The sequence below is a fragment of the Crassostrea angulata genome, chromosome 1, assembly GCF_025612915.1.
Source record: "Crassostrea angulata isolate pt1a10 chromosome 1, ASM2561291v2, whole genome shotgun sequence".
NCBI classification, from domain to species: Eukaryota; Metazoa; Mollusca; class Bivalvia; order Ostreida; family Ostreidae; genus Magallana; species Magallana angulata.
In genome coordinates this window covers 54,999,127-55,017,757 of record NC_069111.1, presented here as the reverse complement: position 1 = coordinate 55,017,757, position 18,631 = coordinate 54,999,127, and the positions used below count along the sequence as shown (strand labels likewise).

The 18,631-nt window shown below is 36.1% G+C and overlaps 1 protein-coding gene across 1 annotated transcript; it reads left to right on the top strand.

Moving 5' to 3' along the window:
- The first annotated feature begins 482 nt into the window (after positions 1–482).
- LOC128187718 (DNA topoisomerase 2-binding protein 1-like) lies at positions 483–18,565 on the top strand. The gene is made up of 39 exons (XM_052858212.1): positions 483–552; positions 1,454–1,599; positions 1,953–2,095; positions 2,210–2,255; positions 2,428–2,514; positions 2,997–3,104; positions 3,313–3,386; positions 3,507–3,634; positions 3,905–3,970; positions 4,242–4,418; positions 4,656–4,837; positions 5,066–5,139; positions 5,306–5,395; positions 5,604–5,726; positions 5,879–6,006; positions 7,370–7,465; positions 7,640–7,747; positions 7,863–7,972; positions 8,197–8,309; positions 8,819–8,878; positions 8,993–9,121; positions 9,256–9,847; positions 10,080–10,199; positions 10,400–10,477; positions 10,693–10,806; positions 11,132–11,278; positions 11,710–11,793; positions 11,884–11,952; positions 12,301–12,594; positions 13,640–13,725; positions 13,932–13,975; positions 14,789–15,126; positions 15,591–15,639; positions 16,191–16,312; positions 16,448–16,541; positions 16,654–16,760; positions 16,971–17,093; positions 17,262–17,578; positions 17,992–18,565. Exons 2-39 carry the CDS (start codon positions 1,507–1,509, stop codon positions 18,050–18,052), a joined length of 4,974 nt encoding a protein of 1,657 aa, XP_052714172.1. The 5' UTR covers positions 483–552; positions 1,454–1,506; the 3' UTR covers positions 18,053–18,565.
- Positions 18,566–18,631: the final 66 nt, after the last annotated feature.

Sequence of the window (18,631 nt, the reverse complement as noted above, 5' to 3'; positions counted from 1 at the left end):
CACAATTTGAATCTTCTTTCAGTGAAGTGTAAAATGAAATAGTCATTGTTATAATTTGCTATGTCAATAAGTTACTTTTCAAGATATTACAAACGTTTGTGCTGCTATTCATATAGGAAACCTTTTTGTTACTTAAAGACACTGCATTAAATTCTTATTGGTAATTTAAGATAATTTCTGATGTAATATAATGTAAAACTAGTGCTTGTGAATTCTCTTTTAAGACGAAAATTTGCTAACGGTCTCTAAAAACATGAAAAAGAAATTGTATAATTCAAATTTTAATAAAATACAACAGTACGTTTTTTATGACTCCGTAATTAAAATATATAAAAATAACGAAAATTAAACTGTTGGTTTTAGGAATGAACTTGTAAATATTAAGTTTTCTACAGTAGGATTTCTGACTAAAAACATGAACAAATCAACGACAATGTATTTAACCTAAATAAATCGGGTTCGCTATTCAAAATAAAATCACACCAAACTTAAAAATAATGGCGGGTGCTGGGAAATTCCTAAATCATCATTTGCATATTGTTGAAAATTAACGTAAGTACACTAACAAATGACTAAAGGGATTTGACAAAAATTGTCATTCGGCAGAGTGAGTGCACATTATTTGTAAGAACCAGAGTGAATAATCACATGATATAACGAGTACGATTATGTCGGGGAGAAACTTTTCGAAGTTTTGTTGAAGACAATAACACAGCAGCGTATCAGGGACGTACATACCAGCTGAATACCGACATTTATGTTAGTATGAATGTCTCGCAAATCAGCAGGTCAAATTAATCACTTATTTTTAAACTGATCAACAAAACCCAGTTTCTTTAACTGCCTCGGACTTTTACAATTTAAAGGAGCAGTCACTTCAATAAGCTGATATTAAGCATTATAATATTGGTTTATATTGTGACCGTTTAGAGGTTGAGGCTAGTTAAAACAATCATTCATATCACTGTATATTGAAGTATATATTTGAGTATATATCTTTAAAAAAGAAAAAGAACCCATGTAGAATTTTCAAATTTTGTGTACAGTTCAATGAAAGTTTTTTTTTCTGTAAAAAGTACGGTAATCCGGTTTGTATCAGTATATTCTTTGATAATTATAAACCAAACTTTGGTTGCCCAATTTTTTTGTCGCTTATTATTTTGACATTATTCATTTCCACTCAGAAATCTGTGGTTTCAAATATTGTTCCTAATGATAAAAGTTGCTTTACAGTTTCACTTTAAAGTCCAATATATACTGTACTAAGAATGCTAGACTGTTCAATATTGTTGATAATTGTTTTACCTAAATTTACCTTTGATGAGTAAAGCACATATTTAATGTGTTGTAGTTATGTTTAATTGCTTTAAAATAAATAGATAAATGAAGCATAAAAAGTATCATGTTCTGGTTTTAATCTTTTGAAAAGAAATATTTCAAACTTGTTTTTCAGATTAAAAAAAAATGATGAAGTGATTGTGACTAAACATCTGGAAACAGAGAGCAATGGGTGAGGAAGAGTTTAGGGTGCGATGTGTTGTCTCCGATGAAGGGAATGGAGAAGACAAGGCTACAGAAGCAATGAAGAATGCCCACAAGGTCAATAGATAATGTAATAGATCTATGTGAAGTATGAATTTTGTTTTGATATTACAGGTACAGTAATATCCTTGGCATAAGTTTTCACAGACTGTGAAAATGTACAGTTTTAGAATACCTAAAAAACATTTGAATCAGTGGCTAAACCAATACTAATTGTTGTTTTGTTTCTTCGGTGATTATTTTAATTCTTTATCTGCTTTAATGATGAAATCCACAATGAATACTACTGAAACTCCAGTAGACGCTTTCATATCATTAGTACACACTTCACGTAAAACCATTTTCTACATAAATCTAAGGCTGAAGAAGCCAGATATATTGGATGACTCTATTGTGTTTTGATATTTCAGAGCCTGATTGAGGAGGGCTTCAGTGTTGAGTGGATGAAGGATTCAGAATGCTTAAGGATAAATAAGAAAGAGAAGAATTGTGTCTATCTCTATGATCCATTTGGAGGCAAATCTTTCAACCATATCAGAAACTTAGGATGCAGGTAACAACACACAGTCACTGGATTATTGAAAATATTAAAGTTAATAAATCAGTATAAATTCAATTCCAAAGTCTTAGTATTGGATATTAACTTATGTATATTTATGTTTTATAGGATATTTGGACCCCTGTGCATTTTGTCTTCTTTGGAGTATAAACTTGTGAGTATTATTCCTTTACAGCAATGAGATTATGAGCAGTATAATGCTTCAACAAAAGTCCTTTGCAAAAATTTACTCCTCTTCATTCTAGTTTATTTTTTAAGAACATTGCTGTAATATCTATTCTGTCCCCGTTGTTGACTGTGTTTAATTGATTGTGTCTTGTTTGTAGGATATCCCTAAGAGGAATGTTCCAGTCTATAACCTCGCCATGAAGGATGTGGTAGTGTGTTGTACCAATCTTGTCAAACAGCTACGAGTAAGCCTTCATTTTCACCTTACATATTTCTGCTCTCAAAATGTATATTGCAGTGTTGAGTATTTCTCCTCATAAAACATTAAATAAGAAAATAAAAGAAAGTCTTTCATTATTTGAATTTTTATCACAGAAATTGTATATATTAAGCAAGTCATCTACTGATATTTGAATACATTATTGTAAGTGATTAGAGACAAAAGAAAGTTACAATAGTTATAATGCAAATTCACTTTCTTTCCACTACTTACCTGATATTGTCACTCACTTAAAAACATGCTTGATCAGTTGCCATATTGCATAACAGAGTTTAAGTCTGTCTGCATTTTAATGAGTATTATGGTCAGTATAAGTTGTGTATAATGGATTAAAGGAAAAGGCCTTATTAGTAGTAATGTTCAACACCAAGAGCCACAATTATAATAGTATTTACAATGAAGTGTTCCTTTGACCTTTGTACTGACCAGGTGGTGGTTTGTTTACAGAATGAGCTCCATGAGAAGGTGGAGGCTATGGGGGGCACAGTCAGTAGGGACCTTACCAGTAGTGTCACCCACCTCATCGCGGGGGAGGTGGGCAGCAAGAAGTACCAGGTAAGTTATCTATAACATCAACACCTCACCAGTAGTGTCACCCACCTCATCGTGGGGGAGGTGGGCAGTAAAAAGTACCAGGTAAGTTATCAATCGTGGGCCAAGTGGTAGCAAGAGGTACCAGGTTAAATTATTTGTCTGCTGTACATCTCGTTGCAGAGGAGGATTACCTTTTGTTCAATATTTTTCAATGTTTAAATCAATTCAGGTGGCAGCATCTGCTGGGAAACAAATTTACCTCCCAAGTTGGGTGAACAAAGTCTGGGAAGCATCTCAAACCAAGTATGTGGTAGACTTTACAAAAAGTTAAATTAATTATGGCTGTTTAATTAACATGAAAATTTTCCCCATTTTGGAATTATTTTCATGCACATGTTTTGAATATTGAGCCTGCGGTTGTAGACACATCCACGGAAGCAGCAGTCAGTTCCTGGAGTATTCCTGTCCGATCTTTAAAGGCCTGGTCATTACCGTGTCAGGTCTAGACTCTGAGGAAAGGAACCAGGTCAAAAAAGCCGTGGAGGACGAAGGTGAGAACAGTCGGGGGAGGGAGGAATCAATAGAGGGGGCTTAGAGATGGGTTAGTGGATCTATGGATGAGAGAGATCAAGTATATGAAAGTTGTTGATGGGGACTATGAACCTGAATAGTTCAGGGGAGTGAATTGTGGATGTACTTACATACAGTCATATACTGATGTAGATCATTTATGTTGAAAAGTATTCGTAGAGATATCCTATTGTAATCAGAACATGTATGAATTTCATCTTTGATAACTAAATATGAAAAAAATATTTCAGGTGGTAAATACACAGGAGAGATGAAAGTCAACGAGTGTACACACCTGATCATCAACAAACCTAAAGGTATGGATGTTTCTACACTAGTGTAACAAACACCGATGAGTTAATTAGATCAAAGCCTAAAAGTAAAAATTATTGTCCATCAGCTGGTAACCTGGTTTCATATGTCACTATGTAATGTACATACACAGAAAACAGGATTTTGTGTTAACTCGGTGTAAAAAACAGACAGACCTTTCCTAAATTACAAGTATATCAAGTAAACAGAGTTCTTTGTGTTACTGTGGTACTGTATCTGGATGAAATAATTCATTGTATTGTATAATTACTTCAGGTGCAAAATATGAATTTGCCAAGAAATGGCGTATCAACATTGTTAAGTCGGATTGGCTGTATGACTCCATAGAGAAGGGGTACTGTCTGGAGGAGAAACAGTTCAGCCTTACTGACAATTCAGAGACCAAGGCAGAGGTCAAAACCTCCACCCCAGAGAAAGACAATGGCCCCAGGGGTAACATTTTACTGAAGAAATTGATAATTTTCTGAAAATGAAAAAATAATGTAAAAATTCATAAACAATATGAATTATTTAGGATATTAATATTTTTTGTATGGATCTAGATTTGTTCTACTGAAAGTTCCAAATTTTTGGATGTTTGATCATTCAAAAATTTCTGTGACAAAACTGTTTTGAGCATTCTCTACCCAAGGTAGTAAAACAGATTTTCCCTGTGTTGGTTGGTTGTAGATCGGATGTCCACTCTGGCAGACATCAGCTGTATATCCAATGTATCGATTATACAGACGACGCACCTCAACGAGACATCCTCCACGACACAGAACAGGCGGTCAACCGGAGAGTTTGAGACGACAGTTGAGTCCATCGATTTGACCAAGTCCACATCAGATCGTTTTCTGGATGGCTGCAAGGTAATGAAGAGATTTAAAGAAGGGATTAAAATGTATGGGAGGGACTGTTTCAATAGTAGGTCATTGTTGGAACAAATATTGAATGGATGGTTATGGTCGTGCATATTATTGTATGGAAAAAATGTTGCCATAAAAATTAAGGTCATCAGAAGTAAATGCACATGTAGTTTGTGCGTACATCATTAACAAGAAATCTTATTGTTCATGGTTTTTGTTGTTAATTTACAGATTTACCTGAGTGGATTCAGGGGTGTTGCCCTGGAAAAATTACGGAAAGTTATCAATGCAGGAGGAGCCACGAGGTAGGGGGTTTATGACTAATGTGTACATGTGTTTTATGTGAATCTCACAAGTCAGTTAACTTTATTGGAGACATGTATTAATTTCAAGGTGAATAGTGTGTAAAGTAATGAGGTTCACAGCAGTTAAGGCATATCTCTTGTATAGTCTATGAGTAATTGATTGTAGGTTGAACACTCTCAGTGAAAATGTCACCCACGCTGTGATTGGTGAGAGAACTGAGAAAGATCTTGAGACGTTGAAAACTGCAGCATTCAGGTTTGTGTCCTTATATAATCTTAAATCTAAACCTGATTTATGAAAAATATTTTTCAAATTGTTAGATAACATTTGTGGAAAAAATATCCATGTCTTAACATATACTAGTATTAACTTCAAAAGAAATGATAGTAGAGCAGAGGGTGTGCCTTGAGACGTGGAATGATTCGAGCATATTTGAGTCCTATAATTTACATAATGATTTCAGACCCCACGTAGTGACGCCGGTGTGGATGGCGGAGTGCTTCCGACAGGGCTTCACGGTCAACGAGGATCCGTACAGACTACCAGAGTTCCCTCCCTTAGATCCCCAGTCTCCACAAGTAAAAGGGTAAAATAATTTTGAAATTTTTAAAAAGGAAAACTTTGTATTTTTACCTAGATAAGATAGAATGTTACAAAGAGCAGGGTGTAGGGAAGTGGTTTTGTCATATTTTTGCTTGCTGTGATGTTTTGCGCTAAATGATACAATTCCTTAAATAGAAAGAAGAGGCTTTCAGATTCAAAGAAAGAAGAGACAAAGGAGAAGACAAAGGAAATGCCGGGTTCACAGGAAGGGGACGATGAATTCTCAGACATCATGAGCCAGTATCTCCTTCAGGCCGATCAAGGTTACTAAGACACTTGTAAACTAAGAAATGAAATACAAGTATCATAGTAAATTTTTATACCCCCGCTCCGAAGGAGAGGGGGTATACTGTTTTACCCTTGTGTGTCTGTCTGTCTGTCTGTCTGTCCGTCCGTAACAAAAATTTCTGTCGCATTTATCTCAGCAACTATTTATCGCAGATGCTCGAAATTTTAACACAGTGTTTGCTAAGGCATGTCATATCGTGGGATTTATTTTTGTACCAATCAGACGTCAACTTCCTGTTAAATGACGACTTTGCTTATTTTTTAACCAAAATTTTCAAACAAATTTTTCGTCAAAGATTTCTCAGCAACTGTTTATCGCAGATGCTTGAAATTTTTACACAGTATTTGTATAGGCATGCCATATGGTGGGATATATTTCTGTACCAATCAGGTGTCAACTTCCTGTTATATGACGACTTTGTTTATTTTTAGCCAAAATTTTCAAACAAATTTTCGTCAAAGATTTCTCAGCAGCTATTTATCGCAGATGCTTGAAATTTTTACACAGTATTTGTATAGGCATGCCATATCGTGGGATGTATTTTTGTACCAATCAGACGTCAACTTCCTGTTAAATGACGACTTTGTTTATTTTTAGCCAAAATTTTCAAACAAATTTTCGTCAAAGATTTCTCAGCAGCTATTTATCGCAGATGCTTGAAATTTTAACACACTATTTGTTTAGGCATGCCATATGGTGGGATATATTTCTGTACCAATCAGGTGTCAACTTCCTGTTAAATGACGACTTTGTTTATTTTTTGCCAAAATTTTCAAACAAATTTCCGTCAAAGAATTCTCAGCAACTATTAATTGCAGATGCTCGAAATTTTAACACAGTGTTTGCTAAGGCATGCCATATTGTGGGATATATTTTTGTACCAATCGGACGTCATCTTCCTGTTAAATGAGTACTTTGTTTATTTTAGCCAAAATTTTCAAACAAATTTTCGTCAAAGATTTCTCAGCAGCTATTTATCACAGATGCTTGAAATTTTAACACACTATTTGTTTAGGCATGCCATATTGTTATATTTCTGTACCAATCGGATGCCAGCTTTCTGTTAAATGTCGACTTTGCTTATTTTGCATATTCACATCAGAGCGGGGGTATCAATAGTGAGCATTGGCTCACAGATATCTTGTTAATTCTCAATTAAGCTTTACAAGAAATAAAGAATTAAACAATTTTAGAAAAGCTACAGTTTCTTGAATATCAAAGGTTCCTTTCTAGCCATAGTAGTGTGAGGTATCAAAATAATATAAACACTAATTGCATAACCTTGCAATCAAAAAAAGAGTGCCATCAGGTGTAACAGGTGTTTGTTGTATTGACAGGTCCAGCTCCGTCAGGTGAGAGAACTGTGATAGACAAGGCAGATGTTCCCGTCGCTCCAGAGGAGGAGGAGAAAGGGACACAGGACCCAGGTCAAGGTGTGTGAATACAAATACAGATATACATGTAGATAAAAAAGGGGACGTGTAATTCTTCCAATATGGAAATAAATGTTAGCATAACTAATGCTCATAATGCCAGACTTGAATCTTCACTATAAGTTGTTTAACACAATAAACATGTACATGTATATCAATTATTTCATATTGTAGAAATTGAAGAAGAAGAGGGACCAATATTCAACAAGAAGGTGTTCATGTTTTATGGATTTGAAGAAGAGCATGAGAAAGAGCTTGGAGAGTACATCGAAGAGAAGGGAGGTAAGCACGTGAAGTTGCATTATAGGTGGTGCTGTTCATATGATGTATCAAGGATATCGAAGTTTGTTCCTATTAGAGGCAGAACACACTGTTTCACTCCATTATTCCTTTATAGGGAAGATCCTGAAGGCTACTAGTCGTGGGATACCTGACTATGCTGTCGTGCCAATTGATGGGTTTCCCGTTGACCGTACCGTTAATGAAATTGTCACCAACGCTTGGCTGGTAGGTCAATAATCTAGCAAGGATTACGGAGAACATATCATGAACTGGTCAACATAGCCTTAGAATTATTTGATGGAATGGATTAAGTCCAGTGATGAATGTACAAAATGTACAGCTCCAATATTTACTCGGGAACAGTATACAACACTCCTATGTGTTATAAAGTATGTATGTATATGTATATAAGAATACAAATACTCATGTTTTTTGTGGGCCTCTTTCAGCAAATGTGTTTGGAGCAGGACCAGCTGTTGGCGGTGTCCAGTAACGTCCTCTTCTCTCCCATGGACATCAAGATGGACGCCACGCCCCTCACCGGCTGTGTGCTCTCTGTCAGGTGTGTAGTCTATAGAATCAGCTACTGTGGAACCATTAGAAGTCGTGGTGGCTCAATTTTACGCATTATTCGTGGGTAGCCAAACCCCACAAATTAACATCCTCGACCAAAACAAACTTTGAAAGAGTTTTCTTACTGAAACTGAAAACTGATACATCCATGAAATTACATCCCCATGAATAAACAAAAAAAACCCAATCCATTAAAATTGACCACCACGAATTTAAATGGTGCCACAGTATCTGAATATAGTTAATGTGGGGGTATGTACATTACATTACTGTGTGATTGCGGATTTGTTTGTGTGATGGACATGTTAAACATGAGAAATATTTCCTGTTGCAAAGGAATGCTCTTTATGGCGATGCTTTTATTACATCTTGTTGTTTTCTTTTTGAGTTCTTAATGAAAAGATGAAACAGTGATTGTCTGTTGAAATATTTTCTGGTGTAAGTAGTCCTCTGGTTTGACTACAAATCAGTCTGATCCTTGTCATTTTGTGTTTTCAGTGGCTTTGCTGGAACAGAGAGGGACTGTCTGATGCATATAGCAGAGATCCTCGGGGCAGAGTAAGAACGCAGATTATTTCATTTTTTGCATTTAAGAAATTCTACATTTAATATTTTTTATGTTTTAGCTTTTAAATGAAATGTAAGATTGTTTGATGTTTTAATTTTCAAAAGGTGCCAAGAATATTTTGTTCGTAAGGCCAACAAAGACTTGAAGGCCAGTACGCATCTGGTTGTCAAGGAAGCGGAAGGTTCCAAATATCAAGCAGCCAAAAAATGGAACATTCCAGCCATCTCCAAGAGGTAATATGAATGGTGCATATTAAAGCTTGTGATTCATGTAGATACCAACAATGAACATATAACTGATGACTGCTTCTGTACATTTACATGTCTATATTGTGTAGTTTTAATGTTTGCTCTCCTACTAATTAAAGGTGGATATTCAAATGTGCTCAAACTGGGGAATGGGCCCCAGAAGAGAATTACCTGATAGAGAATGACCCGCCAGAATCTCAGGACCCCACCACAAGTGTTCAAATACCTGTCACGACAGGTGCTCAACCTAACGATGCCAAACAATCACCGCACGACCAAAACAATCAAAGTGCCGCAGCTGATGATGTCGAGGAGGACATGGAGTGTGATAAACCAGTAGGTGCCCCTCCCAGTACACCCCCTGTCTCCCCGGACAAGACAGGTGCCCCATCCAATGATACAGGTGCTGATAATGACAAAAATAATGCCACCAAAAGTGAGAATAATGAGACCAGTCTAGTGCTGGAAAAGGAGAAATCAGGGCATGGATCCAAGGATAAAACAGAGGTGTGGGAGTCTGGGATGGAGACCAATCAGGACGATCTGATAATGCTGGAGATGGACCCAGGGGAGAGCAGCAGGAGGGGCTCCCAGAGGGGCGCAGAAAGGCAGGGGCCAGCAGAGGGGCAGGAGTCTGCGGTGATCACAGAGAGTCAGAAAGAAAACATTGTCTCAGTAAACACACCAAAACTGACCAACCAAAGAGTCAAGGTACATATTCTCCCACACATCAACCACTTTTATTCAAAACAAAGTGATAAAAGAAAATGAGTCAATGATGAATCCTAAAACATCCACAGTGGTATAATTATTGAGTGACTGCAATTAGATGTACATGTCTATGATATCTCATGCTACTGAATATTGAGTTAAAAGTTCCTTGTAAAAAAAGTGAATGGGTGATGTAAGCCCTATTACACAGATCTTGTCTGGTGAATTTCAGGAGTTGAAGACAGCGGAGAGGGAGACCACCCCACGTAACTCTTCACGGAGGGAAAGTCTGAACGAGTCGTCGGGTTCACTGGACCTGGAGAAGTCCTTCCATCCACGATTTGACTTCTCAGTAAGAGTTTTGGTGTCAACAAATAACTTATGTCAAGTTTTGTTTGTTGTTTTGCTTCATAAACAAAAACGTATTAACATGCAGATATTGAATTCTTTTATTTATTTTTTGCAGTCTGTATTAGATGAAGATTTCATTTTAGAATTATTTGATTCTGAAATTCAATGAAGTGTCTTAATTTGACATCTTTTTATTTGTAGGATGTTCTGAAGAATTTGGAGACTCCAGAGGGTCAGAAGGGAAAACAGAGGAAACTTGGAAAGAGGAAGTCCAGTCTGGTGTGTAACTTCTAAATGGAAATAGAGAAATTAGAATTATGTTGTCTGTTGATAAAATGATTAAGACAGAAGTATCATGATTAAGTCCACATAACATGCGCTATGACTGTTATAAAGAAAAAAGAAAAGACTTCTCTGATATATATTTAATGATAATTCTTTGACTTCCATGTTCAAGCCTTAGAATGATTTTATACAACTCTGATATTTTCCAGCCTTTTGATGAGTTGTTTGAGGTGGCCATTCATGCAGCGGCCAAGTTTACGACAGAGTACAAGGCCTCAGAGACCGCTGACGAGGTGGACGGGGTCTGTGACTCGGCCAATGAGGTGTGTGCTCTCAAAACTAAGCAGATTACTTTAATTTGTAGGTCATACTAGTTTGATATCCATTTATATACATGTGTATCATGCATACATGTACACGATGACTTCTTGTTGGACTCATTTTCGCATTGCAATTTCTCAATTTTTTACATGTACATGTAATGGTTTATGAAAAAGTATGAAATCATAACTGAAAAAAATGAAGATATTTCAGATTATTATTTTACTTTTAAGCCACTTAAATGTCATGATTGTGAATTTAGGAAACAAACTTCCAAACTCTCGCTTTATTTTCACTGTCGTTTATCCTTGATTTTTTCCATCATAGGACACAGCGAGGCCCCTGAGGGGTGTGGTTATTTACGTCAGTAAGAAGTTGAGTGGACAGCAGGCCGAGTTGAACGACCTTGTGGCAGAGTTAGGTGGTGACTACAAATGGCAGTATGATGCCAGCTGTACACACTTTGTCTTCCAGGTAAATTACACACCTTATATTCCAGGTAAATTACTCAAACTGACTTTATATAGTCACTGTTGGGTGACTAACAGATGTGTCATTTCTTACAGAAGTATAGTCATATCAAATTGATATCCAGAGATGTTCACATGTAGAAATATCAAATTGATATCCAGAGATGTTCACACGTAGAAATATCTATGTTTACAGTTTATATGATAATTTGGAATTTTATGTTCAATTTTATTGTAATTGAAAACTAATTCAAGAGTTTTAGTGCTCTTTAATTATTTAAAAGTAAACAATCAAATTTAAATTCATCCTAATGAATATTCATGTGATGGATATGAATCATGGTGTTCATGCACACAATTTTATTTCTTTGAGAACACAGACATAAATGAGTGACATCCCATTAATTCTTTAATCAATAATGTCTTATTATTTAGGGAAAGACAAATGACACAACGAAAGAATTCCGAGTAGCGCGAGAGCAGAAAAAGATCATTGTGTCGCCTTTGTGGATTCGCCTGGTAAGTGGATGGTACGTCTCCTATTTGTGCGTGTGTTGTACATGAAATTATCGGTCCCTTCTGTTAATGATCTGTATGATTTGTTTACAGTGTAAAGAACAGAACGTGCGAGTGGACGAGTCTCTGTTTCCTCACACCTATAATCCCAACATGACCCTGGTGAGTTGGCCGTGCAGTAGATACAGAATGGATATAGCTGACTGTTTTATTTATTTTTGAGAAAAATATCTTTAAAAGCTGATTTTTAAAGTATATATTGATTTAATTGCAAGTCATTGTTTAAATAAATGAATAATCAATATAGATATATGTGTCAGGGATAAATTTTCAGTGAAATGATTCCCTTTATTTCTATATTTTTATGGAATTAAAAAAAAAAAAATTAAATCAATTATATTTTTATTACATGTATTGCAAATCAAAGCTGATATGAAGTGATGTCATTACTATTATTGAAATGCTGCGAATGACTTCATTATGTTTTCTCAACCTGTCGTGTGTTTACAGTCCATGGTTAAGAAAGCCACCCCAGGTCGGAGCTCTCCGGTGAAATCAGTGAGCAGACGCAACACTCCGCAGAGAGGGACCAGAAGATCTACTCGAGCCAGCAAACAGTCGGAAAGCTCCGATGTTGAAGATGTGCCAAATGACTCTCCAGTTACCAAAGCAACAGACCACAAATCCACAGAAAACATATCAGCTAAAAGGGGCAGGAACTTCTCTCCTGAGCCGGACAGTAAACGACAGAGGGTGTCCTCGGGGAACGAGAGTGTTTCAGATGACAAGGAAACTGACAAACAGGTTTGTGGTGTTGGTTTTGGGAAATTATGATCCATGTTTTGTCTTTATTTGGGGTTCTTCGTTATATTATAGAATGATTTTATAAAGGTTTAAGCATCATTCAGATTGATGAAGTCTCTTATCAAATATTTATTTACCGGTATGTTGGTTTTCAGTCTTTAAGCATATGAGGCAGGCTCATAGATATACCGTATAACTGGATTTTTCTACGGGGTGCTATTTTTTGCGAAATTCTGCGATCAAGTCTTAATCGCAAAAAATTCAATTGCAAAAAATACGTCATAAAATGTCCCCATCAAAGTACCCCTTGTAAGGCCTCTTCATAGAGTCCAAATTCACACTTCGTTGCTTCGAGCGAGAGAGCTGAGATAGGACACTACGCCAGTGTACATGGACCTTCGTTGACCATTTAACGTTTTCAGACAAAGTTTCCAGGACTACGTGAAAGTACTGTAAGAAATTTACGTGATAAATACAACACGGAGCTCAAATCTCGGAAACGTATACTTGATTTTGAAGACGGCGAGAACTGTGGAATCCGTGCAAGCGGGGTAAAAAAGTTTTACTCGGTAACGAACTGGAGTCCGACGTGCAAACTTACATTAGTTCATTAAGAAAATCAGGGGCAGATATTAACACAGCAATTTGCATTACCGTTGCAGAGGGCATTGTCTGTGCCCATGACGAGATGCTACTACCTTGTAATGGCGGACTGATTAAAAAAAGCTAGGCCCAGTCAGTGTTGTTTCGGATAAAAAATAAAAATAGACTTTTTTGTTTAAATGTCTAGTAATAAAATTCAATAAAAATAGACTTTAGTGTCAAAGTGAAATCGCAAAAATTAAAATCGCAAAAAATAAATATACCTATTTCAGGATCAAATCGCAAAAATTTGCACCCGCATTAAAAACCAGTTATACGGTAACTGGTTTTTTTCCTTGAGAGATCGAATTTGTATTTTTGTATATAATTGAATATTTCTGGAGACATCTATCATCTATAATTCATAATTTTTATGATTTTTAATAGCTTAGATTATTTTCAGGAAGCTGAGTTTGTAGAGATGGGTGGTACCTTAGATTACAGAGAAGAGTTGGCCAAACAGCTGAAGGAGGATATGGCCGGGGCCAAGTATGACACAATTTACAAGCTCAAAATAACAACCGTTTTATTCAAAAATTTTGAAGTTTTGTAGATAAATAAGATAACTATTGAGCTTAGTAGTAAATTTTTATTTAAAAAAAAATTGGTCATTTCCTCTTATAAAGATAATTACCATTTATCTAGAATGAAAAGGAGCTAGACATATATGCATTGTATTTATCTTTTTGTTACAGAACAAAGAGACCACAGGGAAGAAGGAAGAGTAGAAAACTGAATTGTAAGTACTGTACCTAGCTTAATCTAATGAATTGTAAGTACTGTACCTAGCTTAATCTAATGAATTGTAAGTACAAGTACTCCTGTACCTAGCTTACTCTAATGAATTGTAAGTACAAGTACTCCTGTACCTAGCTTACTCTAATGAATTGTAAGTACAAGTACTCCCGTACCTAGCTTACTCTAATGAATTGTAAGTACAAGTACTCCTGTACCAAGATTAATCAATGAATTGTAAGTACAAGTACTCCTGTACCTAGCTTACTCTAATGAATTGTAAGTACAAGTACTCCCGTACCTAGCTTACTCTAATGAATTGTAAGTACAAGTACTCCTGTACCAAGATTAATCAATGAATTGTAAGTACAAGTACTCATGTACCTAGCTTACTCTAATGAATTGTAAGTACAAGTACTCCTGTACCTAGCTTACTCTAATGAATTGTAAGTACAAGTACTCCTGTACCAAGATTAATCAATGAATTGTAAGTACAAGTACTCATGTACCTAGCTTTATCTAATTCAGGAAAGTGTTGGGATTTAGGAGAGAGAAAGAATTTTCAATAAATTTTTTTTAGAAAGCATCATTTTTGGCATATGAAAGTTAATATGATACAAATTTGTTGTATCAAAATAGTTGACTAAAATTTATGCTTGTAATCTCACTTGGTTTACAGTTTTTCAGGAAATTGAAGAAATAACCTTATACACGCTGTTAAGATAATCAGTGTTATTGACATTTAGAAGAGCTTTATTTAAGAAATGTAACATTATGTAAACAACAATCAGTTAAAATTATTGATATGTGGTTGCAGCGAGCGGTCAGATGAACATGTCTGGGGAGGGATCCAGTAACGACAGTGGCCTACAGAGTCGCCCAGGGTCACGCACAAATCGCTGGAGCATGAATGAGGAGCAGAAAGAGGCTCAAAAGGCGTCAGAGGTTCAACCAAAGGAAGGATCTCTGCCAGAGTCGTCCCAGACGGTCCATGTGATGTGGGACGATCCGACCGGACGTTTGGAGCAGGAGAGGCTAGCCCACAAACTCCAGCGGGCGTGTAGCCCCACCCAGGATCCGGGCATTGCTCCCGAGGTGATGGATGCCCAGTTTTCCGACATTGAGGATGAAAACATCTTACCCCAGCTATCAGAGGTGACTAACCCAGGCATTACAAATTGATTTCTTACCCAAGTATCATAATTCTGATTGATTTCTTACTGTTGTATCATATTTCTTTGACATTGAGATGTGAACCCCTCACCTTAACCTTCAGAGGTTGCAAACACCCCAAATACCCCAAATACAAACTGTTTTGTACTGTCATATTTTTATAGTTTAGTAAGAGTTTATTATACATGCACATGAAAGTATTATGAAATTAAGATTTCATAGTAATGTTAAGGCTGCATCTTGTTTCCTAAAGAATTGCTTTTCTTTTATTATAAACATTACTTTACAGACTACGTACAGATTTGCTCACAGTGACGAAGCTGCCGACACAAAACATGTACTGTTATAGAACATGTATAAGGATATTGTTAGATTTGATTATTGGACTATATTGGAGTTACGAAGTACAGAATTGACCTCCCTTTAACATGTTGTTTGGTTTGTAGAATGAAACTGAAAAAAGGCTGTCCTCGCCCCTAGCAGCACCACCTGTAGGTAAGCAACGTTTCCTGAAGAAGGCTTGTAGAACATGAAATTATATGTCATTATCTGAGTCTGTGGATTTTTATTGATTCATTAAGGTGGAATGCTACACCAAACTGTTATTTTATGGATTGTTAAAGTATCATATCTAAAACATGATTTCATTGTTCAAAGAACGATATATGACCTTAATAATTTTCGGCAAATTTTTTTGTATTTTTTATGAGAAGGTGTGAAATATGTTTTGGTTGCCAGTAACACACTGTAGAGTTTAAATTTGAAATGAATAAATGATACTTTATTTCAAAATAAAAATTAAGATAAAAAAATAGAGTTTCGTTGTAGCATTCCAGCTTAATTTTACAAAAGTAGTCCCTTTCTCTGTCTCTTACTTGAAAATTGTGCCTGAAATGTTGGTGTTAATCATTTAGAATCATCTTGTTGAACTTACTTCTCTTTGATAAGGGAATGTAATACATGTAATAAGTAAACAAAATGATCGACTATGTTTCTGAGTATAGCTCAACTCAACTTTTTGTGTTTACTTTGTTCCCATTTTACAGCATTTCACAAACAATCGGAGCAGAGTGTCCCGGCCCCCCAGCCTGTGATGATAGAGGAGGAGGAGGATGAGGGGCCAGAACCCACCCCGCCCATCTTCATCCTGTCAGGGATGTCACAGGAGGTAGGGATTCTGTGGAAGTCCTTTTGTGGACCACTGTAGTGTGGGCAAGGAGTTTGATGAAAGATAAAAAAATATCTTAAAATAAAAAATCAATGAACAAGATATGACAGAGGTTGACATGTATTTGTTTTTCAGGAGAGAGATGATTATGGAGTGCTGGTAGAGAGTCTTGGAGGGAAGATGTTGGATGGTCAGAACTTTGACCCCACCTGTACTCACCTGGTGATAGGTAACCCACCCACACTTATTTGGTGTTTTTTCTGTTTTATGGGATACTGAACCCCCTTCCTTTTTCTTGATTTTAATGCACCTGTTGAACTGTATTTTTGTCTACCTGGCAGGTGTACCAGCCAGAAATGAAAAGTTTTTGGCTTGTGTGGCTTCAGGGAAGTGGGTGTTACACAAATCTTACTTTGAGGCTTGTAGACAAGAGGGCAAATTTGTACAGGTAATAAGTCACCAGGAGAACTCCTAAACGTCATCATTGTTGTAGCATACCTTTATCTACTTTCTTCAAAAAGCAAAATGCTTGATCCAGATTTGTGATTTTAATGAATGAAAAATACTTATTAAGTTATGGATTCTATATAACTAAACTTAAAAGGTATAAGGATTATTTTGAAGGCTGGTTGACATTTTTGTGTTTTCCTGTTCATAGGAGGATTTCTATGAGTGGGGAGGGGAGGGGACGGTCAGTCTCCTGGACAAAATGAACCCAGCCATCAAGAAACTGTGTGAGGCGGCCCACCGATGGAGAATCCAAATCAACTCCTCGTCACAGGTCAGCAATCATCTTTTTTATCTTGTAAAGTTTGACCTGGGATAAAAATGTGAACATAGCATCTTGTTTTGAAGAGTTCCATGTTTTCAATGTTAAACTACTAGTTTACGGTTTCCTCTAAAATCTTTTCCAAAACTGTTTTATGCATTTTCTTTTTTCCTCTATCAGTCCTGTGTTGGAGCCTTCAGTGAGTGGAAAGTGATTTTGTGTACAGATCGCAAGAAAGAGGACAACTTCCGTAGATTGTTGGAGGCAGGAGGCGCCACTGTCCTGAATCTCAAACCACCCTTTAATAAATCGGTGTCTGCCAGTCATGCGTTTGTTGAACTGAACAAAGTAGAAATGTCTGAGAGTGACCTTGTGACCCTTGTGAAGTGCGGCGTGGTTTGTGTCAAACCAGACTTCATCGCGGCTCACCTGACGAACAGTCCAGCACCCAACCCAGAGGATTACTGTCCGTCAGAGGTCAAAACACTGCTACAGAGGTAGGCTGAAGACTATATAGTAGTAAAAAACTTTTTTTTAAAGTAGATTTTGCAATAACACAGTTCAGGTCCTGCTCTGAACGAATGAGTTTGTTGGAATGGCTTGTAAAATGTTGTATGGATGGTTTTCTTTCTTCGTGACTTGATTAAAACAAGACAATATTTCAGTTGTTTTCTCAGATCATTTTAAAGTTTTTTGATTAAAAAAAACCTTTTTATTCTGCAGATGTATGTAATATGAAAATGCTGGAGACAAGGTTTCTGCTTTGTGTTTGTTTGTACATTATTATTTTAGATTAACAGATCTATTTTCAGAATTAGCTGCAAGATGAATTTGAGCTGGAAGAGAGCAGTTGTATTTGATATTTTTCTTCACGATTGTAGACTAATGTTATTTTTTGTTTGCTTTTTAGTCTCTCTGGAAAAAGAAAAACATCTTCCAGTGATGACAGCCGAAAAAGATCAAGAAGATGACAACCTCCGATTTTTAAACATCTTGTGTTCAACCGGACTTAAAACCTATTAATGAATTGTATATTTTAAATTATTCAAGTTAAATACTGGCAATATTTAACTAGGTTTCAAATGCCATTCATCAAGGATTATTTGTGAAATAAATCAATATTCACAAAATTCAGGTTACAGTTTTTAATGTGTTCGTAACAAAACTTCAAATTGTGAAGCATTTTATGATGAGGATGTTACTGTAGTTTCATAAATATTCGATGGTATAATTTTCGAGGATAAAGTGAAAATCACAGTTTCAAGGATACGTAAATTCGTGGCCAATGACCCTATCAATACAAAATGTTAATAGAAATTGCACTTCAATGAACACTTAATTTCGTGGATCAAATGAATAACGAAATCCACGAAAATTGGTATTCAACGAATATTGATGAAACCACAGTATTTTGTAAATGATATTTTGTATGGATTTCTTTGTGAACATTTTATCGTAATAAAATCTTTACAATATACACTTTTAGCATTGGCTTTTGAAAATACACACACTTCAAAAAAGATTTTTTTCATTAAGAACACAGCACAATC